Raw genomic sequence first — 25338 nt, forward strand, 5'->3', positions numbered from 1 at the left:
GATCGAAAACGACAGTATTTCACCAAGCCCACGTGGCCCAATGGATAAGGCACCGGCCTCCTACACTAAGACATTGGTGATAGCCGGGGATTGCGGGTTCGAGTCCCGTCGTGTAATGCATTCTTTTGCAATTTTTTCTTCTTTGTTTTACGTTTTCAACAATATACATAGTGAGAATTGACACCCACCTTTGCCTTTTTCTATAACTGAAATGAATTGGTAAGTGCATTGCCTTTCAGACATTGATCAGTGTAAACAAATCATAACACTAACCCTCAAGACGTTTGGGTGTTACACTGTTACACTGGAAACGGCTGTATTTCACCAAGCACACGTGGCCCAATGGATAAGGCACCGGCCTCCTACACTAAGACATTGGTGATAGCCGGGGATTGCGGGTTCGAGTCCCGTCGTGGGTAATGCATTCTTTTTGCAATTGTTTTCTTCTTTGTTTTTACGTTTTTCAACAATACACATAGTGAGAATTGACACCCACCTTTGCCTTTTTCTATAACTGAAATGAATTGGTAAGTGAATTGCCTTTCAGACATCGATCAGTGTAAACAAATCATAACACTAACCCTCAAGACGTTTGGGTGTTACACTGTTACACTGGAAACGGCTGTATTTCACCAAGCCCACGTGGCCCAATGGATAAGGCACCGGCCTCCTACACTAAGACATTGGTGATAGCCGGGGATTGCGGGTTCGAGTCCCGTCGTGGGTAATGCATTCTTTTTGCAATTGTTTTCTTCTTTGTTTTTACGTTTTCAACAATACACATAGTGAGAATTGACACCCACCTTTGCCTTTTTTTCTATAACTGAAATGAATTGGTCAGTGAATTGCCTTTCAGACATCGATCAGTGTAAACAAATCATAACACTAACCCTCAAGCAGTTTGGGTGTTACACTGTTTGGAAACATTTGTCATCACATGGATCGAAAACGACAGTATTTCACCAAGCCCACGTGGCCCAATGGATAAGGCACCGGCCTCCTACACTAAGACATTGGTGATAGCCGGGGATTGCGGGTTCGAGTCCCGTCGTGTGTAATGCATTCTTTTTGCAATTGTTTTCTTCTTTGTTTTTACGTTTTCAACAATACACATAGTGAAAATTGACACCCACCTTTGCCTTTTTCTATAACTGAAATGAATTGGTAAGTGCATTGCCTTTCAGACATCGATCAGTGTAAACAAATCATAACACTAACCCTCAAGCAGTTTGGGTGTTACACTGTTTGAAAACATTTGTCATCACATGGATCGAAAACGGCTGTATTTCACCAAGCCACCTGGCCCAATGGATAAGGCACCGGCCTCCTACACTAAGACATTGGTGATAGCCGGGGATTGCGGGTTCGAGTCCCGTCGTGGGTAATGCATTCTTTTGCAATTGTTTTCTTCTTTGTTTTACGTTTTCAACAATACACATAGTGAAATTGACACCCACCTTTGCCTTTTCTATAACTGAAATGAATTGGTAAGTGCATTGCCTTTCAGACATCGATCAGTGTAAACAAATCATAACACTAACCCTCAAGCAGTTTGGGTGTTACACTGATTGAAAACATTTGTCATCACATGGATCGAAAACGGGAGTATTTCACCAAGCCCACGTGGCCCAATGGATAAGGCACCGGCCTCCTACACTAAGACATTGGGAATTGCGGGTTCGAGTCCCATCGTGGGTAATGCATTCTTTTTGCAATTGTTTTCTTCTTTGTTTTACGTTTTTCAACAATACACATAGTGAGAATTGACACCCACCTTTGCCTTTTTCTATAACTGAAATGAATTGGTCAGTGCATTGCCTTTCAGACATTGATCAGTGTAAACAAATCATAACACTAACCCTCAAGACGTTTGGGTGTTACACTGTTACACTGGAAACGGCTGTATTTCACCAAGCCCACGTGGCCCAATGGATAAGGCACCGGCCTCCTACACTAAGACATTGGTGATAGCCGGGGATTGCGGGTTCGAGTCCCGTCGTGGGTAATGCATTCTTTTTGCAATTGTTTTCTTCTTTGTTTTTACGTTTTTCAACAATACACATAGTGAGAATTGACACCCACCTTTGCCTTTTTCTATAGCTGAAATGAATTGGTCAGTGAATTGCCTTTCAGACATCGATCAGTGTAAACAAATCATAACACTAACCCTCAAGCAGTTTGGGTGTTACACTGTTTGGAAACATTTGTCATCACATGGATCGAAAACGACAGTATTTCACCAAGCCCACGTGGCCCAATGGATAAGGCACCGGCCTCCTACACTAAGACATTGGTGATAGCCGGGGATTGCGGGTTCGAGTCCCGTCGTGGGTAATGCATTCTTTTTGCAATTGTTTTCTTCTTTGTTTTTACGTTTTTCAACAATACACATAGTGAGAATTGACACCCACCTTTGCCTTTTTCTATAACTGAAATGAATTGGTAAGTGCATTGCCTTTCAGACATCGATCAGTGTAAACAAATCATAACACTAACCCTCAAGCAGTTTGGGTGTTACACTGATTGAAAACATTTGTCATCACATGGATCGAAAACGGGAGTATTTCACCATGCCACCTGGCCCAATGGATAAGGCACCGGCCTCCTACACTAAGACATTGGTGATAGCCGGGGATTGCGGGTTCGAGTCCCGTCGTGGGTAATGCATTCTTTTGCAATTGTTTTCTTCTTTGTTTTACGTTTTCAACAATACACATAGTGAAAATTGACACCCACCTTTGCCTTTTTCTATAACTGAAATGAATTGGTAAGTGCATTGCCTTTCAGACATCGATCAGTGTAAACAAATCATAACACTAACCCTCAAGCAGTTTGGGTGTTACACTGTTTGACTTTTCATCACATGGAAAAACGGCTGTATTTCACCAAGCCCACGTGGCCCAATGGATAAGGCACCGGCCTCCTACACTAAGACATTGGTGATAGCCGGGGATTGCGGGTTCGAGTCCCGTCGTGGGTAATGCATTCTTTTGCAATTGTTTTCTTCTTTGTTTTACGTTTTCAACAATACACATAGTGAGAATTGACACCCACCTTTGCCTTTTTCTATAACTGAAATGAATTGGTAAGTGCATTGCCTTTCAGACATTGATCAGTGTAAACAAATCATAACACTAACCCTCAAGCAGTTTGGGTGTTACACTGATTGAAAACATTTGTCATCACATGGATCGAAACGGCTGTATTTCACCAAGCCCACGTGGCCCAATGGATAAGGCACCGGCCTCCTACACTAAGACATTGGTGATTGCCGGGGATTGCGGGTTCGAGTCCCGTCGTGGGTAATGCATTCTTTTGCAATTGTTTTCTTCTTTGTTTTACGTTTTTCAACAATACACATAGTGAGAATTGACACCCACCTTTGCCTTTTTCTATAACTGAAATGAATTGGTAAGTGCATTGCCTTTCAGACATCGATCAGTGTAAACAAATCATAACACTAACCCTCAAGACGTTTGGGTGTTACACTGTTACACTGGAAACGGCTGTATTTCACCAAGCCCACGTGGCCCAATGGATAAGGCACCGGCCTCCTACACTAAGACATTGGTGATAGCCGGGGATTGCGGGTTCGAGTCCCGTCGTGGGTAATGCATTCTTTTTGCAATTGTTTTCTTCTTTGTTTTTACGTTTTTCAACAATACACATAGTGAGAATTGACACCCACCTTTGCCTTTTTCTATAACTGAAATGAATTGGTCAGTGCATTGCCTTTCAGACATCGATCAGTGTAAACAAATCATAACACTAACCCTCAAGCAGTTTGGGTGTTACACTGTTTGAAAACATTTGTCATCACATGGATCGAAAACGGTAGTATTTCACCAAGCCCACGTGGCCCAATGGATAAGGCACCGGCCTCCTACACTAAGACATTGGTGATAGCCGGGGATTGCGGGTTCGAGTCCCGTCGTGGGTAATGCATTCTTTTTGCAATTGTTTTCTTCTTTGTTTTTACGTTTTTCAACAATACACATAGTGAGAATTGACACCCACCTTTGCCTTTTTCTATAACTGAAATGAATTGGTAAGTGCATTGCCTTTCAGACATAGATCAGTGTAAACAAATCATAACACTAACCCTCAAGACGTTTGGGTGTTACACTGTTACACTGGAAACGGCTGTATTTCACCAAGCCCACGTGGCCCAATGGATAAGGCACCGGCCTCCTACACTAAGACATTGGTGATAGCCGGGGATTGCGGGTTCGAGTCCCGTCGTGGGTAATGCATTCTTTTTGCAATTGTTTTCTTCTTTGTTTTTACGTTTTTCAACAATACACGTAGTGAGAATTGACACCCACCTTTGCCTTTTTCTATAGCTGAAATGAATTGGTCAGTGAATTGCCTTTCAGACATCGATCAGTGTAAACAAATCATAACACTAACCCTCAAGCAGTTTGGGTGTTACACTGTTTGGAAACATTTGTCATCACATGGATCGAAAACGACAGTATTTCACCAAGCCCACGTGCCCCAATGGATAAGGCACCGGCCTCCTAAACTAAGACATTGGTGATAGCCGGGGATTGCGGGTTCGAGTCCCGTCGTGTGTAAAGCATTCTTTTTGCAATTTTTTTCTTCTTTTTTTTACGTTTTTCAACAATACACATAGTGAGAATGGACACCCACCTTTGCCTTTTTCTATAGCTGAAATGAATTGGTAAGTGCATTGCCTTTCAGACATCGATCAGTGTAAACAAATCAAAACACAAACCCTAAAGCAGTTTGGGTGTTACACTGTTACCCTGAAAACGGCTGTATTTCACCAATCCCAGGTGGCCCAATGGATAAGGCACCGGCCTCCTACACTAAGACATTGGTGATAGCCGGGGATTGCCGGTTCGAGTCCCGTCGTGGGTAATGCATTCTTTTTGCAATTGTTTTCTTCTTTGTTTTTACGTTTTTCAACAATACACATAGTGAGAATTGACACCCACCTTTGCCTTTTTCTATAGCTGAAAAGAATTGGTAAGTGGATTGTCTTTCATTCATTAGTGTAAACAAATCATAAAACTAACCCTCAAGCATGAGATTGGTGAGAGGCATTTAGAAGTTGATGAATATATAAGACGAGTATATGGATGACAACTTCGTCTTTATTGTATGACACGACGTTTCTGGACTACTTCTTGCCCCTTCTTCAGGTGATATGAAGACAGGAGTACAAAACATACTATATATACCAGAATTTACATGAAGCCAGCGAAGTACATGTATATACAATGGATGAGAGGACCGATGAATAGCAGTTATAAAAACAATGATAATAGGGATAAAGTAAAGCCAGTTGACACAAACAATGAGGATAAGGAGATGTGAATACAGCTAATGAAGTGATAATTAGATTTACAGGAAGCCAGAGATGTACATCTATATACAATCAATCAATGACAACAGATTAATTAGAAGTTATAAAAACAATGATGATTAGGATATGTGTACACAACAGAGTGATATACAGCTAATTAAATGACAATAGAGACGGCTTTTGTGGTGTTCCAGGCACTAGGGAGGTATACACTTTGATCTCTATTATTCTTTGGGGTTACTTACTCCATTGACTGGCAACAGACTAGCATCTTGGCTACCAATGTTCACGATTGGCGCAAACGGAAAATACTAGAAGCCATCAACATCAGGAGATTAACCCCAGTGCACACATGTCAGGCGCCGGTTATTCAGCCTTTACCTGTAGCCATCTAACAAAACTTGCTGCCCACCTTTCTGCGACGTGTAGTACTCTACCTTCTTTGGATTCGCCATGATTTGAACCAAACTATGCAGAATTCCCATTTTATTTCAACATGTTTCCTTCTCAAACTTACTCAGTACAAAATCTGTTGCATGCTAAACAGAAGTAATTAAATTGCTTTTACATATATAGTTCCTGTTGAGAAAGATAGACAAATTGTATTAAAAACAAGCAAAAAGGATACATAAGGCACTGCTTGTGCTGATATGATCAGATAATCTGTAGGAAGTTTTCATAGTGTAAACAGGTTAAACTCATTAGGGCGGAAGTGACCACTTGTGTGCAGGGAAGCGTATCACTGCTGCTCACCTAAAACAACAGCTATTAATGCCTGTAGGCATTTGTCACTGTAGGCATTAAGAGACCTAACCTATACCTCCCTAGTGCCTGGAACATCACAAAATCCGCCTCTATTGTAATTTAATTCGTTGTATATCACTCTGTTGTGAGAACTGACACCCACCTTTGCCTTTTTCTATAGCTGAAATGAATTGGTAAGTGCAATGGATAAGGCACCGGCCTCCTACACTAAGACATTGGTGATAGCCGGGGATTGCGGGTTCGAGTCCTGTAAACGGTAAAACGAGCAAAGTACTGATGTTATTGTTTGCAAGCTGAAGTATTTCTTCTCACGATCTGACAGTGAAGTCGATCTTGAGCTATTTTTTATTCGCACTTGCATTGTTTTGTGAGCTGACAGTCATTTTCTTCAGCGATCACTTGATTGGACTGACGTATGAAAGACGAATCCTCCAAACAAACTGTTTCAGGGTATGTCATAGCATTAACTTCACGTTTGAGAATATTCAAATTTCTGTTTTTACAGACTTGTTCATGGATACTGGGTTGTTATTTAATCTGTTATTTTCCTGGATTTTGTTTCGTTTTCAACTCGACAGATGCATCAACTAACTTATGCACATTTGACTGAATAGAGTAAACTGTTTCACAGTTAGGCTGTTTCCTTTTGAAGGGTGTACGAAGTGCAGAAAAACCGTAAAGGATGCATGCATGTGACTTTCATATGTGGAGGGTGCGAAAGGACAACTATTGAACCCGTCGAGCCCCTGCTCGTTTAAACACATACAGAACTTCAAGGACAACCTGTCGTATTATTTCTGGCATGAGAAAATAATTTGAATGAATGGGGTTCTTATCGGGATTCTTATTCCATTTACGGAAACTCCAGCAGACGTAGGGGCGGTGGGGTAGTCTAGTGGTTAAAGCGTCCGCTCGTCACGCTGAAGACCCGGGTTCAATTCCCCACATGGGTACAATGTGTGAAGCCCATTTCTGGTGTCCTCCGCCGTGATGTTGCTGGAATATTGCTAAAAGCGACGTTAAACCAAATTCACTCACTCACTCACACTCACTCTCACTCTCACTCTCACTCTCACTCTCACTCTCACTCTCACTCACTCACTCACTCACTCACTCACTCACCCATCACCCACTCACTCACTCACCCACTCACTCACTCACTCACTCACTCACTCACTCACTCACTCACTCACTCACTCACTCACTCACTCACTCACTCACTCACTCACTCACTCACTCACTCACTCACTCACTCACTCACTCACTCCTCACTCCAGCAGACGTCATCCGTACTCCCCATGCACTTCTTGATCGGTGATGGTGGTTCCTCATCCAACTAGAACAACTGTCACCCTTCGTCTGTACGTTTTACTCATTTTTTGCCAAGGACAAAGTTAATCAAATCATTTTTTGCGTTTATTTGTTTAAAGAATATACTTGTGTTTAATATCTGTACATTGTCATGCCTCGACCATTGTCTATAAATCAGCAATTTTCTCCAGCAATGTTATCATCTCAAGGGGAGAGAACTCTGGTCCGTTACCTCCAAAGTCAGGTGGTAGAGTGCACGGATCTAACACTTGGTGAAACTTTTCGAGGTTCGAACCGTGAATGTGGACCTGTTGAAAGAAATGATATATTTCAGTGCTTGTAAAAACACAGCCATATCATCGCCGTTTCAATACGTCAGTTTTCACATGTTACTCGGTAAGGATAAAATATTTGCATGCGTCCCTTTTAGAAAGTTCAAGAATCACATATCACATTTATGACATTAACGTTAAGCAAAAAAGTTGCATTAAATACCCTTTCAGTCATCTTGGTTTTCATGAAGGGTCGAACGAGTGCGTATGTCCATGAAAAATACCAGGGTTGATACAAAAAGTGAACACCTTTGAACCGTATTGGGAATGCACCCTGCAAAGACAATAGATGCAACGTTAAACCATGAGGTTAATAAAAGCATGATGCATTATTATGATGTTCTGCAAAGAGTTGCCTTTCTTTGGCATACCAGGACCCAATGGTCGTGACTCGAGCATTAGCTCCGATTATGGCCTTTGGTTCATTGTAAACCTCTTATATCTGCTTCACTTACGGTCGTGACATTATAAACTTATTTACCACGGCTTATGTATCATTGCACAGTTTCTTTTCATTCTCATTCGGGTGAACGCAAACCCCGCCACCCCTAAGGCAGGATTTACAGAATATGAAATGTTGGATGTTCTGAAAATAATTTGTTGTAGGTTCAACCAGATGTGTTTTACCCCTTGAAGTCATCAAAATGAACAGTGGGATAGACTTGTGGTTAAAATGTTCAGACACGTGACCCAGTTTCCCAAAATTGGTGCTATGTGTGAAGTCCCCCAAGTTGATGTTGCTAGAACGTTTTTAAGAGCAGCGTAGAACCTCAGAGGCGGCGGCGAGGTAGCCTAGTGGTTAAAGCGTTCGCTCGTCACGCTGAGTGAGTGAGTGAGGAGTTTGGTTTTACGCCGCTTTTAGCAATATTCCAGCAACATCACGGCGGGGGACACCAGAAATGAACTTCACACAATGTACCCATGTAGGGATTCGTGCCCGGGTCTTCGGCGTGACGAGCGAACGCTTTAACCACTAGGCTACCCCACCGCCCCCTTGTCAGCGCTGAAAACCCGGGTTCGATTGCTTACATGGGTACAATGTGTGAAGCCTATTTCTGGTGTTCACCGCCGTGATATTGCTGGAATATTGCTAAAAGCGGCGTAAAACACAGCTCACTCACTGTAAAAGCTCACTCACTCACTCATCGTGACGGGGCGGTGGGGTAGCCCAGTGCTTAAAGCGTTCGCTCGTCAGACCCGGGTTCGATTCCCCACATGGGTACAATGCGTGAAGCCCATTTCTGGTGTCCCCGGCCGTGATATTGCTGGAATATTGCTAAAAGCGGCGTAAACTAATACTCACTCACCCACTCATTCACTCACTGAAAATAACATTCTCAAACAAACATCCCAGGTCCAGAAAATGTTAAGTGGTCATGACTTCACCTGAAGCATGCTGACCATCTTCTGCAGGTCCGAGGGTTTGAGAGACATGGCCTGGCTGATGGTATACTGCTGGAAGTTTTCCACGATGACGAACCCAGACACCTGGTTCTCCGCGTTCTCCAGTAGGGCCTCCAGCAGGTAGATGTACGCCCGTAACACATCATCGAACGGCACTTCCGTAGCATCCCATGACCCGATGGAGAACAGGAACACTATTCTACCCTGCAATTCACAAAATGACAATACGTGTCACAAAGTACTTACATGAACCGAAAAATATATATCAGAGTTTTGCTATGATAAAGATCTCTTACGAGCTCTAATTAAATTCAGATGCATGAGTCATAAACTTAAAATTCAACACAACCGTTTCAATAAGGTAAATGCTGATTCCATTAAATGTGACAAATGTAATTGTAATTTGACACAAGATGAGTATCATTTCTTACTCATATGTCCATTTTATTCACAACAACGCTCTTTGTACATTCCTGATTTCTATATTATATCTCCAACCAGATCAAAGTTTACTCAGCTGCTTGCAACAAAGAATGTAAAACTCCTAAAAAATATTGCAATTTATCTTAAACTATATTTACCTGTATAAATTGTAAATTGTTCGCCTGACCATGTACTATATTTTGCTTATTGAATTGTACTTTTGGTCATGTGGCCATAAATACTGAATAAAGCTCTTCTTCTTCTTCTACATGACTTCAAAGCCGCATATTTACCACTACGACAGTCGTTGTATGGTCTGGTCACTGTAGACATTGTTTTCAGAAGTTGGTTGTCATAAGTATTGCCATCAACGTTAAAAATTCACGTGTTTAACTAAACTGCCAGGCAACGAAAGTATATGCATGTGCTTGAGAACTGGGTTGACCGGAAATTTACCAACGCTATCAAATGTTACTTCAATTCATGTGAAACGTGTGTGTCGTATGTTGTATATGTTATGCATATGTATTTTGTATATAGACCTATGGCCTTCATGCAATAAACTGGTTGATTGGGTTGACCGGAAAATAACCAACGCTATCAAATGTTACTTCAATTCATTGGCCCATTTCTGGTGTCCCCAGCCGTAATATTGCTGGAATATTGCTAAAAGCGGCGTAAAACCAAACTCACTCACTCACTTCAATTCATTGAAACGCGTGTGTCGTATGTTGTATATGTTGTACATATTATGCATATGTATTTTGTATATAGACCTATGGCCTTCATGCAATAAACTGGTTGATTGGGTTGACCGGAAAATAACCAACGCTATCAAATGTTACTTCAATTCATTGGCCCATTTCTGGTGTCCCCAGCCGTAATATTACTGGAATATTGCTAAAAGCGGCGTAAAACCAAACTCACTCACTCACTCACTCACTTCAATTCATTGAAACGTGTGTGTCGCATGTTGTATATGTTGTACATATTATGCATATGTATTTTGTATATAGACCTATGGCCTTCATGCAATAAACTGGTTGATTGGGTTGACCGGAAAATTACCAACGCTATCAAATGTTACTTCAATTCATTGGCCAATTTCTGGTGTCCCCCGCCGTGATATTACTGGAATATTGCTAAAAGCGGCGTAAAACCAAACTCACTCACTCACTTCAATTCAGTGAAACGCGTGTGTCGTATGTTGTATATGTTGTACATATTATGCATATGTATTTTGTATATAGACCTATGGCCTTCATGCAATAAACTGGTTGATTGGGTTGACCGGAAAATAACCAACGCTATCAAATGTTACTTCAATTCATTGGCCCATTTCTGGTGTCCCCAGCCGTAATATTACTGGAATATTGCTAAAAGCGGCGTAAAACCAAACTCACTCACTCACTCACTTCAATTCATTGAAACGTGTGTGTCGTATGTTGTATATGTTGTACATATTATGCATATGTATTTTGTATATAGACCTATGGCCTTCATGCAATAAACTGGTTGATTGGGTTGACCGGAAAATTACCAACGCTATCAAATGTTACTTCAATTCATTGGCCAATTTCTGGTGTCCCCCGCCGTGATATTACTGGAATATTGCTAAAAGCGGCGTAAAACCAAACTCACTCACTCACTTCAATTCAGTGAAACGCGTGTGTCGTATGTTGTATATGTTGTACATATTATGCATATGTATTTTGTATATAGACCTATGGCCTTCATGCAATAAACTGGTTGATTGGGTTGACCGGAAAATTACCAACGCTATCAAAATGTTACTTGGCTGAAAACCATTTGTCGAAATACTGCAATGTAAGGTTCAGCACACAGAGATGATATCCGTATCAAATACATCACAATCGAACAGCCATTGCTGGTCATGTTGTCTCCTACTGCAGCCCTCATGATGAGTGTATACTTTCAGTTGCCCGACGGTTTAGATTCACTCACATCAAGGGGTCGAGTATGCCAAGTCTATATATCCTGTATTTATTGCACAATGTGTTCTTAATACGACTTAAATGAGTGAGTATGGTTTTACGCCGCTTTAAGCAATATTTCAACAATATCGCGGCGGGGGATACCAGATATGGGCATCACACATTGAACCCATGTGGGGAACCGAACCCGGTCTTCAGCATGACGAGCAGACCCTATAACCACTAGGCCACCCCACCGCCCCGACTTGAATCTGCTAGAACAACAATTTGCCAGAAACCTAATACTCCTCCAATTAGTATTTCACCTCATTATCCCTGGCAGGAAGGACCCTGGGGTAGCCCCTTTCTAAAGCTGGTCTCACGGAATCGATGCTGAGCTCTGACGTCAGATCCGGATACCTCTCTCTGAATTTAAGATAAGCTGAAAGAAAGATAAAGATTATGTCAGCCACTAGTCACTGTCATTTTGAGCAAAGGGTGCTTGGGGGACAGCCAACTGCTTACCTTCAAATTGAGTAAGAGAACAAAGTTTATTGAAACTACGGACGCGTGCTTGGAGTGGGTATTATGATCAAGCATTACTGCTAGAGACATATATGTAGTCAGTGTTGTGGTCACCTTCCAAGAAGCCCTGTCACATAGTTATATACGTTGGTGGTCACCCATTCAAGCTCTGGCCATACCAACTGGTCCTTTGATCGAGTTGGGACCCACTCCTGTTTGGTCTTTCTTACGCATGCGTGATTGTCACGGCAAGGCTATTCATTGAGCTAAGGCTTGTAAGATAAATTATGCCATGAACGGAAGCAGCAAGTTTGTAAATGTGTTTCATTACTCGTGGTAAGGTATGGTAAAGGAGGATACAAGGTAGTGTTTTTCCTGTAAGTCCCTAGGGAAGTTACACCTTTTGGTAAACGTTGATTGGCTGTTTCAGAAAATAAAACAGCCAATCAACGCGTAGGGATACGGGTATTCCCCACATGGCAGGTTTCCTTATAGAAAATGCTATTTTCATTTTAACGTTTTTAGATCTAAAACTGATATGGGTAATGAAAGCAATAACCAACTCATGACGGGGAATGTCAGATTATCTTTCCCTCGTTATATTAATTATGTCATTAATATAACTCGGGAAAGATAATCAGTCGTTCCCCGTCACTCGTTATAGCTACTGTTTAAATATCTTGTTGAGAAAGTTTTGGTTCTGCGTTCTTATACTTACTGACGGCAAATACACATAGTTCTGCCCTATGATATGTACTAGTACTTACAGTCCAACAGTTCGTAGGCTTTCTGGACATCATATTTCTTGGCTCTGAGGAACCCACAGAGGAACAGGTCGGATGTGCCACAGAAGTGTTCGGATATCTGTTGATCCCTGTAACAATCGGAACACAGGCCACTGTCGAGCAAGTCCCGTAACTCTTGAATAGATGTCGCTCTTCTCTCAGGAGTCTCATTTAACTCTTCTTCTGCCTTCTTGGCAACATCATTTGATAAAATGTCAGTTTTCCTGAAGAGTTTGGCGTATTCCATATTTCAATGTAATGATGAGATGTGCCCACGTTCAGATGTGTATCGATTTCAGGTTTCACGTTACATCAACACGTCGTTGTCTTCCAGCCTCTTCGCCCTGTATTGTATACACGTCAGTCTTGAAATAATGAAGTAGCAATTAGAAAAATAGAGGAGTTTCTGGTCTCTCAGCAAAATCTATAGCTGGCCAATGGGTTTTTTTTCAATTGATAGTAAAATGAAGTGTTATGACGGACATGTATTTCACACAAACTATAGGTATCTACAACTTTGCACCCGTGAAGATCCGGGTTAGAGTTGATCTTCAGCCACCCTTTCTTGTCGTAAAGGTGACTAACTAAAAAGGAGCGTCAGGCTGGCTGACTTTGCTAATGTATGGATCATTTCATCATATCCCAACTGTCAAGATGTGAATCACTGGATTGTCTGGTCTGGTCCAGACTCGATTACCGACGGCCGTCACGTAGCAGGAACATTGCTTAGTCTGGCGTTAAACAACAAACTTTTACCCTTAAGATACAATCATGACAAGCTACTGGTGTTTTCATATTTAGTTGTTTTTGTAGACATAACTATGTTAAAATGTCTAGTGCAAGGAGAATATGAGGTAACCATTTGACATGCGTCACTGGAAACTGCCTATTCTGGTATTTCTCAACATTGTTTTCAAAAGCTGTCTCAAAAATATAGATTTGTACAAATGCGCCTTCGTGATGTAAATTAATCAGTTAATTATCAGTAGAGAGTAATTGATATTATCGACATATTTGTATATTATGTCATATGTGTTAATGCATTGGTTACAGTTTAACACTGATTCCTTAAACACCAATTATCAGTTCCTGCAATGACGTGGGCATATAGAACAAGAGATTGGTTGACATCAGCGTCAGAGTGGGAGTGAATGAGTGAGTGAGGTTTACACCAGTGCAGCACTATGCTCACTTGGCCAAATGAAGGTGTGCCGAGTTGGATTTTTATGTAATGAAAATTGAAACAACTGTTCTTAATTATGATTATGTATGTTTTACATCACTCATTCCTGCAACAGTTTATAGAAAGTAATATATGGTTGGGTAAATTGTGAAAATGCATTGGTTTAAAAAGGACAGATGAAACTATACCCATCTGACGCCTACTGTTTTTGAAATGTAATACATTTGAGGCGAAAATGCAACTATATTGATTTTATGAGGTAAGATGTCTAATTGGATCCATCAGCAGTTGGGATCAGGAGGCTTTCAAATGTTGCGATTTAGAAGCTGGTTTGACAAAGGGGAAACTCGTTTTATGGATTCACAACGTAAGTGAACCCGCCCCCTGACCATGATCATCAAGAAATATCAGACATCCGTGCAGAAACAAAGACTGTCAATCAGCCATCTCCGAACACACCCAAGTAACATCCTAATCATATTATTCTCTGGACAACATCTACATCCTTGAAGCTTACCGGTCAGTCTACAAGATCAGCAATGCCATAGAGGCAATCAACATCAAACAACTCAAGCAACTCAACCCGACCATCAACAGAGATCAAGGTTATTACATTCTTGAGTTACCATCATCTCATCAAGGCCAATCAACGGTAACCACCCCCTTGTCAATCTTGCTTCACACCTATTATCTACAAAAACTATAACTATCACTGACTGACTGAGTTTGGTTTTACGCCACTTTTAGCAATATTCCAGCAACATCACGGCGGGGGACACCAGAAATGGGCTTCGCACATTGTACCCATGTGAGGATTCGAACCCGGGTCTTCGGCGTGAGGAGCCAACGCTTTGACCACTAGGCTACCCCACGGCCCCCTATAACTATCAGCATTGGCATCACACTGTACATCAATCCTCAACTAAATTACCATCCATGTATCTATATTTTCCTTGTGCATAATGTTATCACTTGCTTGATAAGGGTGATAGCACCCACAAAGAAACGCCTATTACAATAACGGCGTCAGTCAATACAACTTGTTTCAGCTTCGATTTTAGTATTATATACCAAATTATATTACATAATCCGTTTTAGTATTCTTTGAGTGTTGACTTAGCGCTAGTACAGTTCAGTTTTTTCATAAGATACCTGTTTCTCAAGAGCCGTTCATCTGAGAATCGGATACACTCCTCAGGGAGTTGAGATTGATAATACGATGTGCCATTGAGATTGACATCCAATGATCGAGGGAAAAAATATCAGCGCCTTGAGCAAGCACTAGTTGCCTGGATATGTGCGCTATATAAGTATCCTATAATAATAATAATAATAATATATAACAAAATCAGCTGAGAGGTATAGTTTCATTTGCTGTTCAGGTTGCAAATTTGAGGTGTCCACAGCATTATCAGATTTCCTGTGAATCAAGATGATCTGTAGCATGTGGTATGAAATATTATCCCCTTCAATAATCAACGGGTAACAGGAGATCGGCGTCCTTTCTATACATCGGAGCACGAGTTGGTGTTAGTGCTGTTAATGACACTGACTCTCTTAGTATCCACCAGACTGTTTGACGTCCAGCTCAAAAATCGATACAAATCTGTGTATAACCATCATAGCCCCTAGTCGTTTACAATTATGTCTCTGTCACAGAGCTGGAACATTGCTCAGTTTGTGTCACAATGATTCAGAATCCGATCAGAAAATACATAAAATGATAATATCAAAGTCCAATTGCCAAACCCCATCAATCTATTACAATTCAGATACAAGGTGACCCGTCGTCTTCTCGAAATATTATGATAAATCGTAATATTTCTTCATCCTCCGTTGAACAAAATGTTCATTATTTTACATAAATGTGTTTTGAGGAAAACCTGTGACACGTTAATTTGAAGAAGGTACTCACCGTGCATCACCACCCCCAACAGCAAACAGCTTGCTCCCTCTATGACCGAGGTAGGAAGAGAACCCCAGGATATATTCTACTACATATCCATGTTCCGGGCAAATCACATGAATCTAAGGCCAGATGATGAGGATATGTATGTTCACCGTCACCAAATAGGTGATAATTATGTCTGCTTGTATTATTGTCGAGCCACTAACCTTGACGGATTCCGAAGTTTATCCAGAGTAAGGGCTGAGGTGGTGTTATTGGGGCCCTGGTGTGTGCAGCTATAATGAGAGGAGCCTTGTATCGCTGTTTACGTCCAGTTGTACGTTTGGTGTGCTTGAAATGGCGAGATTAGCCGCAGGAAACAGCGGGGAACTCGCGCTCTGCAATAACTGGCGACAAAAACATACGTCATGTCTACGCACAGACTCGTGTCAATGTAGGGTCAGCGTGAAGACATTCTTCATAGTGTTCTCAGCTGTAGGGGTGAGGTAACGTACATCCTAGCCTTATTATATGGTCTCTACTCCCAGCCAGGAGGACATGCAGGCTGAGGTAGGCTCCCGGCTTCGCTGTCCTCTCCCAGGCTGGGCAAGGCGACATCAGTAGTACAGATGTCATCGTGGAGAGTGACTCATCTGCGGGAAGAACGGAGATAAAGATACAATGTGTTGTAACAAGTGTAGATCGCACAATGTGTTTAGCAACAGCAGCAACATCATCAGACATATAGTGTGTTGTAACATACAAACCGTAGTGTAGTAGCGGGGTAACATCATCATAGTAGAGTAGCTGCAGTAGCATTAGCACTATCAGCAACCGTATTATAGTATAGCAGCAGCAAGCAGTATCAGCAACCGTAGTGTATAGTAGCAGCAGTAGCATCATCAAACCGTAGTGTATAGTAGCAGCAGTAGCATCATCAACCGTAGTGTATAGTAGCAGCAGTACTATCATCAACCGTAGTGTATAGTAGCAGCAGTACTCATCATCAACCGTAGTGTATAGTAGCAGCAGTAGCATCAGCAACCGTAGTGTATAGTAGCAGCAGTAGCATCATCAAACCGTAGTGTATAGTAGCAGCAGTAGCATCATCAACCGTAGTGTATAGTAGCAGCAGTAGCATCATCAACCGTAGTGTATAGTAGCAGCAGTAGCATCATCAAACCGTAGTGTATAGTAGCAGCAGTAGCATCATCAACCGTAGTGTATAGTAGCAGCAGTACTATCATCAACCGTAGTGTATAGTAGCAGCAGTACTATCATCAACCGTAGTGTATAGTAGCAGCAGTAGCATCAGCAACCGTAGTGTATAGTAGCAGCAGTAGCATCATCAACCGTAGTGTATAGTAGCAGCAGTACTATCATCAACCGTATTGTATAGTAGCAGCAGTAGCATCATCAAACCGTAGTGTATAGTAGCAGCAGTAGCATCATCAAACCGTAGTGTATAGTAGCAGCAGTAGCATCATCAACCGTAGTGTATAGTAGCAGCAGTACTATCATCAACCGTAGTGTATAGTAGCAGCAGTAGCACCAGCAACCGTATTGTATAGTAGCAGCAGTAGCATCATCAACCGTAGTGTATAGTAGCAGCAGTAGCATCATCAAACCGTAGTGCAAACCGTAGTAGCAGCAGTAGCATCAGCAACCGTAGTGTATAGTAGCAGCAGCAGCATCGCAGCATCAAACCGTAGTGTATAGTAGCAGCAGTAGCATCATCAACCGTAGTGTATAGTAGCAGCAGTAGCATCATCAGCACCGTATAGTAGCAGCAGTAGCATCATCAACCGTAGTGTATAGTAGCAGCAGTGGCATCAGCAATGTAGTGTATAGGTAGCAGCAGTAGCATCATCATCAACCGTAGTGTATAGCAACAGTAGCAGCAGTAGCATCAGCAACCGTAGTGTATAGTAGCAGCAGTAGCATCATCAACCGTAGTGTATAGTAGCAGCAGTAGCATCATCAACCGTAGTGTATAGTAGCAGCAGTAGCATCATCAACCGTAGTGTAGCGTAGTGGTAGTAGCAGCAGTAGCATCAAATGGCATGTAGCATCAACCGTAGTGTATAGTAGCAGCAGTAATCATCAAATAGTAGCCGTAGTGTATAGTAGCAGCAGTAGCATCATCAAACCGTAGTGTATAGTAGCAGCAGCAGTAGCATCATCAACCGTAGTGTATGTATAGTAGCAGCAGCAGTAGCATCAACCGTAGTGTATAGTAGTGTAGCATCAGCAACCGTATAGCAGTAGCATCAGCAACCGTAGTGTATAGCAGCAGCAGCATCATCAGCATCATCATCAAACCGTAGTGTATAGTAGCAGCAGTAGCATCATCAACCGTAGTGTATAGTAGCAGCAGTAGCATCATCAAACCGTAGTGTATAGTAGCAGCAGTAGCATCATCAACCGTAGTGTATAGTAGCAGCAGTAGCATCATCAACCGTAGTGTATAGTAGCAGCAGTAGCATCAGCAACCGTAGTGTATAGTAGCAGCAGTAGCATCATCAACCGTAGTGTATAGTATAGTAGCAGCAGTAGCATCATCAAACCGTAGTGTATAGTAGCAGCAGTAGCATCATCAACAACCGTAGTAGTATAGTAGCAGCAGTAGCATCATCAAAACCGTAGTGTATAGTAGCAGCAGTAGTAGTGTATAGTAGCAGCAGTAGCATCATCAACCGTAGTGTATAGTAGCAGCAGTAGCATCATCAACCGTAGTGTATAGTAGCAGCAGTAGCATCATCAAACCGTAGTGTATAGTAGCAGCAGTAGCATCATCAAACCGTAGTGTATAGTAGCAGCAGTAGCATCATCAACCGTAGTGTATAGTAGCAGCAGTAGCATCATCAACCGTAGTGTATAGTAGCAGCAGTAGCATCAGCAACCGTAGTGTATAGTAGCAGCAGTAGCATCAGCAATGTATTAAAGTAGCAGCAGCAAGCAACCGTAGTGTATAGTAGCAGCAGTAGCATCATCAAACCGTAGTGTATAGTAGCAGCAGTAGCATCATCAACCGTAGTGTATAGTAGCAGCAGTAGCATCATCAAACCGTAGTGTATAGTAGCAGCAGTAGCATCATCAACCGTAGTGTATAGTAGCAGCAGTAGCATCATCAACCGTAGTGTATAGTAGCAGCAGTATCATCCGTAGTGTATAGTAGCAGCATCAGCAACCGTAGTGTATAGTAGCAGCAGTAGCATCATCAAACCGTCAAACCGTAGTGTATAGTAGCAGCAGTAGCATCATCAACCGTAGTGTATAGTAGCAGCAGTAGCATCATCAAACCGTAGTAGTAGTATAGTAGCAGCAGTAGCATCATCAAACCGTAGTGTATAGTAGCAGCAGTAGCATCATCAAACCGTAGTGTATAGTAGCAGCAGTAGCATCAGCAAACCGTAGTGTATAGTAGCAGCAGTAGCATCATCAAACCGTAGTGTATAGTAGCAGCAGTAGCATCATCAACCGTAGTGTATAGTAGCAGCAGTAGCATCATCAAACCGTAGTGTATAGTAGCAGCAGTAGCATCATCAACCGTAGTGTATAGTAGCAGCAGTAAGATCAGCAACCGTATTGTATAGTAGCAGCAGTTGCATCAGTTGCCTGGGGTCGACAGGCCGGGAAAGCCACATTTAAAAATTGAATAGTAGCTGTTGCCGGGAAGGCCACGTTTCAGTTACATGGCTCTTGCCGATAAAGCCACATTTCCAATAGATTAATTAATTATTGGATTACCGTAACCGGTAAAAGAGCGTCCCCATGTATAATATTGCTTTCACAAGAAACGAATAATCTTCTTACTCACAAGCGTGGTGTTTAGCAATGCCGGTAAAAGACTATCCCTATTTAAGACTCTAAATCACATTGTATAATATTGTTTTCACAAGACACTAATAATATATCCTACTCACTGGTCCACGATTGTAAAAACTGGTCTTTCAGGATTGATTCAGATTTTGATATGATCCAGGATTGAGTATAATGAAAGGGTTTTCAAATACAGCCGCATTTACAAAATATACTCATGCCAATAATGGTTGTCACCCCCCCCCACCCAACCCAACACACCTCAACCCCCACTCCCCACCCCCTCTCCAATTAAAAAAATTGAAGGGGGTGACAACCATTATTGGCATGAGTATATATGTTTCACATGATTTAGCCAGAGGGCATCATCCATAATATAATCTAGAATGAAAGCTGCTGTTTTGTTGGATGAGAAAATTTCAATTTGCACCAATAAGTAATTAATCGTTTAGAGATTTGGAGCTGAATAAGTTGTCTCGCAGGTTCTCCATAAACCATAAAGTTCAGGGTGTTTTACCTAAGACCGGTAGCTAATTTAAGGAATTTAAAATGAACACGTTCAATGACATCGCAATACCGGAAAAAGACTTTCCCTAGATTAAGATTAATCTAACTGATTAATCTAACAATAAACTAAAAGGATGGCTCAATAAGGTAAAGAGACTTCTCCAGAAGTGCCACCCTAACATTTACAAGATAGTAAAGCTATTTCAGCGTGAGCAGTCTCTCACTGACGCTCGTAATAAAATTATGAGGAAACATGTCTTGTTTTGTTAAATACGGTAACGCGTTTGAATCACTAAGCATGTTTTGACAGCATAGCCGGGAGAGCCACATTCCATGTTCACGCAACCGTAACTTTTGCCGGGAATGTTTCTGTTTCGGAAAACCGATTCACCAAAACATTTGAATGTATCCCTACACCACGCGCTTACGCGTCACTTATGTAACAAAATTTGCGGCTATATAACCACCACACACACATACTACCAACACACACACACACACACACACATATACCACACACACAGTTTCGTACCAACACACACACATAGGTTCGTACCAACACACACAAACACACACACACACACACACACACACACATAGTTTCCAACACACACACACATAGTCGTCACAACATAGTTTCACAGGGCCAACACACACACATAGTTTCACACACACATAGTCCCACAATACACACACACACACATAGTTTCGTACCAACACACACACACACATAGTTTCATTACCAACACACACACATAAACACACACACATAGCTTCTGTACCAACATACCAACACACACACCAACACACACACATAGTTTCGTACCAACACACACACAAACATAGTTTCGTACCAACACACACATAGTTTCACATAGTTTCGTACCAACACACACATTCGTACCAACACACACACATAGTTTCGTTCCAACACACACACATAGTTTCACATAGTTTCAGGACCAAAAGCACACATAGCAATACACAAGTTTCGTAAAACACACACACATAGTTTCGTACCAGGCACAGCCATAGTTTCGTACCAACACACACACATAGTTTCGTACCAAACCACACATAGTTTCGTACCAACACACACACCGAGTTTCGTACCAAGCGGCATCCACTTCAAAATATCTATATATGATGACAATTAACGGGTCATCATGTGGAAAGAAACAAGATTAAAGATTGAAAAATATGGTCAGTTTTAATTACTGTATGGATTCAGAATAGATGCTCGGAATAGAGACCCGTGAAGATCCGGGATAGAATTGATCTTCAGTAACCCATGCTTGTCGTAAGAGGTGACTAACGGGATCGGGTGGCCATGCTCGCTGACTTGGTTGACACATGTCATCCGTTCCCGATTGCGTAGATCGATGCTCGTGCTGTTGATCATTGGATCGTCTGGTCCAGACTCGATTATTTACAGACCACCGCCATATAGCTGGAATATTGCCGATTGCGGCGTAAAACTAAACTCTCATCTTACATATTACATATTACAAGTGGAAGTCTCATTATAAGTGGCTCCAAAAGTGCCAAATATTCTACCAAATGCATTACGTTTTATGGGTTTCAATGGTTTCATTTAGAGGAGTTAAGTGGCCTCAAATGGACCATTTTTTTATTTGGACTTATTAGTAGAGCCTCAGGCATCTGAGTGACCATTTCACAATTCACAGCATTTTGTTATTTTTGTTTGTTTCATAATGGGACATATCACATTAATTTATCTTATACCACTAGGGTATGTTATGTCCATTGTTCTGGCAGGTTGATTTTCTGCGTATCAACCTTCTATCTGCACGTGCAGAGGTTGATATGTGGATAACAACCTTGGCGGTGCAGGAAACGCACGAGCAACAAGCAATGGACGAGTCCATTCGGCGCCCACGTGGTATAAGTAGGTTAGCACTCCCCTCTGTGGGTGATATGGATTCAACGCTCTCGCCTGACGGCTCGAGCGTTGAAATCCATATCACCCTTGGGAGGGTGCTAACGTATACATAAAGGCCTAAGTCTTATAAATTTTGTAGGACTGTATAATGACATTCTAGTCAAGGATCTTAGTAATTGGAGGTCACATGCTATTTTATGCTCAAGTAGTTCAATTAAACCATGTTTTTGTTTCATTTTGCAATAGTTCATGATAATACATGTTAATATTGGAGTTGAATCTGAACGAATCACTGACATACAGTAACAATAATTACATACTGCATTGAAGTGCATTCTGTTGAAGCAAACAACACTGACCATGAAAATCATGTTATACTATTACCTTTATCATTATGTTCGCAAAACTCTGTTGCACTCTTCAATTAAACATTCCACGTTAAGACTCTATATCATTTTATTTATCTGTAAACGATTGGCATACAGCCATACACAATGGGGACGGAGAGCCTGAAAGTATGGTGTAACAGCAACTAAGAAGATGATGTCGCACACAGAGAGCTATTATGAATTTATGATGTACTTGGGCAGAAACCTTCCAGTCAATATATCACAATATGTATTGCAATATCTCTTAAGTTATTGGAATATATCGCAATATGAGAATCAGGGCAATATCCAGCCCTACTGACCACCCGATCCCGTTAGTCGCCTCTTACGACAAGCATGGGTTACTGAAGATCAATATTCTAACCCGGACCTTCACGGGTGGCACGTGGTAGAGAATGTAACACTTTGGCTTGTTTGTTAGTTTGTTTGTTTGTTGTTTAATGCCACGCACAACACGATTGCAGCTATATAATAATCTGTAAATAATCTGGAGTCAACCCACTTATCGACATAATGAGCATCAGTCTACGCAGGTGGGATACGATAACGTATGTCCACTAAGTCTAGGACTGACTGACTGAGTTTGGTTTTACGCCGCTTTTAGCAATATTCCAGCAACATCACGGCGGGGGACACTAGAAATGGGCTTCACATATTGTACCCATGTGGGGATTCGAACCCGGGTCTTCGGCGTGACGAGCCAACGCTTTAACCACTAGGCTACCCCACCGCCCCACTAAGTCTAGGAAAATGACCATCTGATCCCGTCAGTCGACCTTTGCGCTAAGACTGAACCCAGTAGTGAAATGGCCACGTAAGGGTTACGTACGAGTCGCTATTCAGCTTATCCCGGATTAACGCAATCTGGTTATCTGACGCTGCAGATGACGTATATTCCGAAGCGCACGTGCTCTCGGGCCAGACCACAATGGCCGTGGTAACTGTTGTGACTGTCAGCCTACTTCTGTCATTGTGGCCACCTCGTCAGTCGGGTAAATATACTCGATGTCCAACAGTGCAGGTACTTGTTATGGACGTTATGTACATTAGACCAGAGACCATATAATATAATATAATATAATCTATTATATGGTCTCTGATTAGACACTGAGAGCTGCCCAACTGCCGCCAGCTTCACACCACGCTCGCCATGTGTTGCTGTCGTTTGGTCTAGGATGCGGCAATCCGCGTAATTTAGCAGAGAAAATGTACTGAGCTTTTCAACCCGACACACCATCAGTTACGTCACCTCTGTTAATAGTGTGATCGCACCATCGTTGGGGTGACGTAATCTGACATTTGTATTACCAGTTTCATTGATGAAGAACTCCAGTTACCGTTAAGGGAAGCTGTAACTGTAATATGGAGACAATGGATTACGTCATCCCATTGCCAGTCGCTAATCGATTGTGGATCCTACAGTTGGCCGAGAGGGCGAGCCTGATGCGTTTCGGGTGCAGTACGCGTCATGTGACTAAAAATCATTAAATGCGCTTCAGAACTGCGGAAACATAAGATCGTTAACTGAGACAATAAGCCAGACAATTTAAAAATATATTGCCAACATTGAATTTCAAGTGTTAGAAATTTTGCTGTAATTTTCCTAAACGCGGCATAAACCCATCTTCACTCATTGAATTGGAAACAAGATAAAAATACACTCAAAATAAATGTAATCACACACATGTCTTTGATGTGTCATTTTGGCTGAAATTGATTTTGGTCTGTAGGTCCAAGGTGGGACTTAATTCTCCTTTGTATGGTTATAAGAGAAGACAGGGATATATATGAAGATGGGCCACTTATCGTATCTCGCAACACAGATTCCGTAAGTCGTTTGTACCACGGTAATCTGATCTTTGGTGTCATTACGAAGATCCCTTACACATGAAGAGTTCTGTAAAGACTGCCATGACTGCAGATAGCCGACGTCAGTTGGTTGTCATTCTCACGTTATAGTGAGTAATGGACGGAATTTGCTAAATAGCCGAAGCTCTGATAACAAACTGTTTTTTTTATTAAACTATAAATAAAAATGCTTTTGCATTAATAATTGGGGTACCTTTTTCTGATGCCTTTATCTTTCACCCAGCCAGTCAGTGTGCGAAATAGTTTCAAAATTTTGCTAGCCAGTCGGGCGAGCTATGCCTGAAAGTTACTTGCCCACAAAATAATTCACAAACAAGAAATTTGAATGTAGACACGGGTTTCATCATTAAGCTGATAATATGATGATCATTTTTATCCGGTCATAATCTTGCATGATTTAAAAGTGCATTATAAGTGGGAGAGTTTGATATACTTACAAATTGACCCATAAAAATTCCTTAGCAATGCAGTCGGGCCAGTGACTGTGGAGATTTACAGACCCGACTGGATTTTTACTAGCCACGGGCTAGCGGGTCAGTTGCTATTTCGCACACTGCAGACAGTTATTGCAATTTGCTAGATCTTCTTTAAGCTGCTTTAAGCAATATTCCAGCAATATCGCGGAGGGGGCACCAGAAACGCGCTCCCACATTATAGCCATTGGTTGGTATCAAACCCGGGTCTTCGGCGTGACGAGCAACGTTTGTCCATCCCACCGCTCCTATCGTAATATGATATACAGAATTGTTGACTGCAGAGTGAACGTCTATTTCAGTAATGTCTTGTTGACAGCATGTTTGAAATGGAAGTGAGATACTGAGAGACGACTAAAATAGACCGTTCATGATCTGCGCTGCTGCGTCAGTGCCTTATGTCAATCTCGACAATGCTCACACAGGAGGTGATCAGACAAATTAGGGTTTAACGTCACATTATCTAATTTGTGTAGCGACATCGATTTGTGTG

At 41.7% G+C, this 25338-nt stretch overlaps 1 protein-coding gene and 7 non-coding genes across 10 annotated transcripts; 7 read left to right on the forward strand and 1 right to left on the reverse strand.

Moving 5' to 3' along the window:
• Nucleotides 1-636: 636 nt before the first annotated feature.
• Nucleotides 637-727, forward strand: Trnar-ccu. Its single transcript is given in 2 exon segments — nt 637-673; nt 692-727. It is a non-coding gene; the product is annotated as a tRNA-Arg (tRNA).
• A 1187-nt stretch (nt 728-1914) lies between these two features.
• Trnar-ccu lies at nt 1915-2005 on the forward strand. Its single transcript is given in 2 exon segments — nt 1915-1951; nt 1970-2005. It is a non-coding gene; the product is annotated as a tRNA-Arg (tRNA).
• Nucleotides 2006-2243: 238 nt separating this feature from the next.
• Nucleotides 2244-2334, forward strand: Trnar-ccu. The gene is given in 2 exon segments: nt 2244-2280; nt 2299-2334. It is a non-coding gene; the product is annotated as a tRNA-Arg (tRNA).
• A 555-nt stretch (nt 2335-2889) lies between these two features.
• Nucleotides 2890-2980, forward strand: Trnar-ccu. Its single transcript is given in 2 exon segments — nt 2890-2926; nt 2945-2980. It is a non-coding gene; the product is annotated as a tRNA-Arg (tRNA).
• A 540-nt stretch (nt 2981-3520) lies between these two features.
• Trnar-ccu lies at nt 3521-3611 on the forward strand. Its single transcript is given in 2 exon segments — nt 3521-3557; nt 3576-3611. It is a non-coding gene; the product is annotated as a tRNA-Arg (tRNA).
• Nucleotides 3612-3849: 238 nt separating this feature from the next.
• On the forward strand, nt 3850-3940 carry Trnar-ccu. Its single transcript is given in 2 exon segments — nt 3850-3886; nt 3905-3940. It is a non-coding gene; the product is annotated as a tRNA-Arg (tRNA).
• A 217-nt stretch (nt 3941-4157) lies between these two features.
• Trnar-ccu lies at nt 4158-4248 on the forward strand. The gene is given in 2 exon segments: nt 4158-4194; nt 4213-4248. It is a non-coding gene; the product is annotated as a tRNA-Arg (tRNA).
• Nucleotides 4249-7500: 3252 nt separating this feature from the next.
• On the reverse strand, nt 7501-16450 carry LOC124260632 (retinaldehyde-binding protein 1-like). 3 transcript variants are annotated; one of them, XM_046694954.1, is made up of 6 exons: nt 16110-16450; nt 12794-13155; nt 11828-11943; nt 9127-9348; nt 7904-8014; nt 7501-7716 (listed from the first exon to the last, which is right to left on the reverse strand). In XM_046694954.1, exons 2-6 carry the CDS (start codon nt 13056-13058, stop codon nt 7576-7578), a joined length of 855 nt encoding a protein of 284 aa, XP_046550910.1. In that variant the 5' UTR covers nt 13059-13155; nt 16110-16450; the 3' UTR covers nt 7501-7575. The 3 variants fall into 3 exon arrangements, with proteins under 3 accessions (XP_046550910.1, XP_046550909.1, XP_046550911.1); XM_046694953.1 differs by lacking the exon at nt 16110-16450 and adding an exon at nt 15910-16017; XM_046694955.1 differs by lacking the exon at nt 16110-16450 and adding an exon at nt 15910-15949 and having other exon boundaries at nt 12794-13176.
• Nucleotides 16451-25338: the final 8888 nt, after the last annotated feature.

This window comes from Haliotis rubra, unplaced genomic scaffold (assembly GCF_003918875.1).
Source record: "Haliotis rubra isolate DU_JTF1 unplaced genomic scaffold, ASM391887v1 Scf770, whole genome shotgun sequence".
In the NCBI taxonomy this organism is placed as follows: Eukaryota; Metazoa; Mollusca; class Gastropoda; order Lepetellida; family Haliotidae; genus Haliotis; species Haliotis rubra.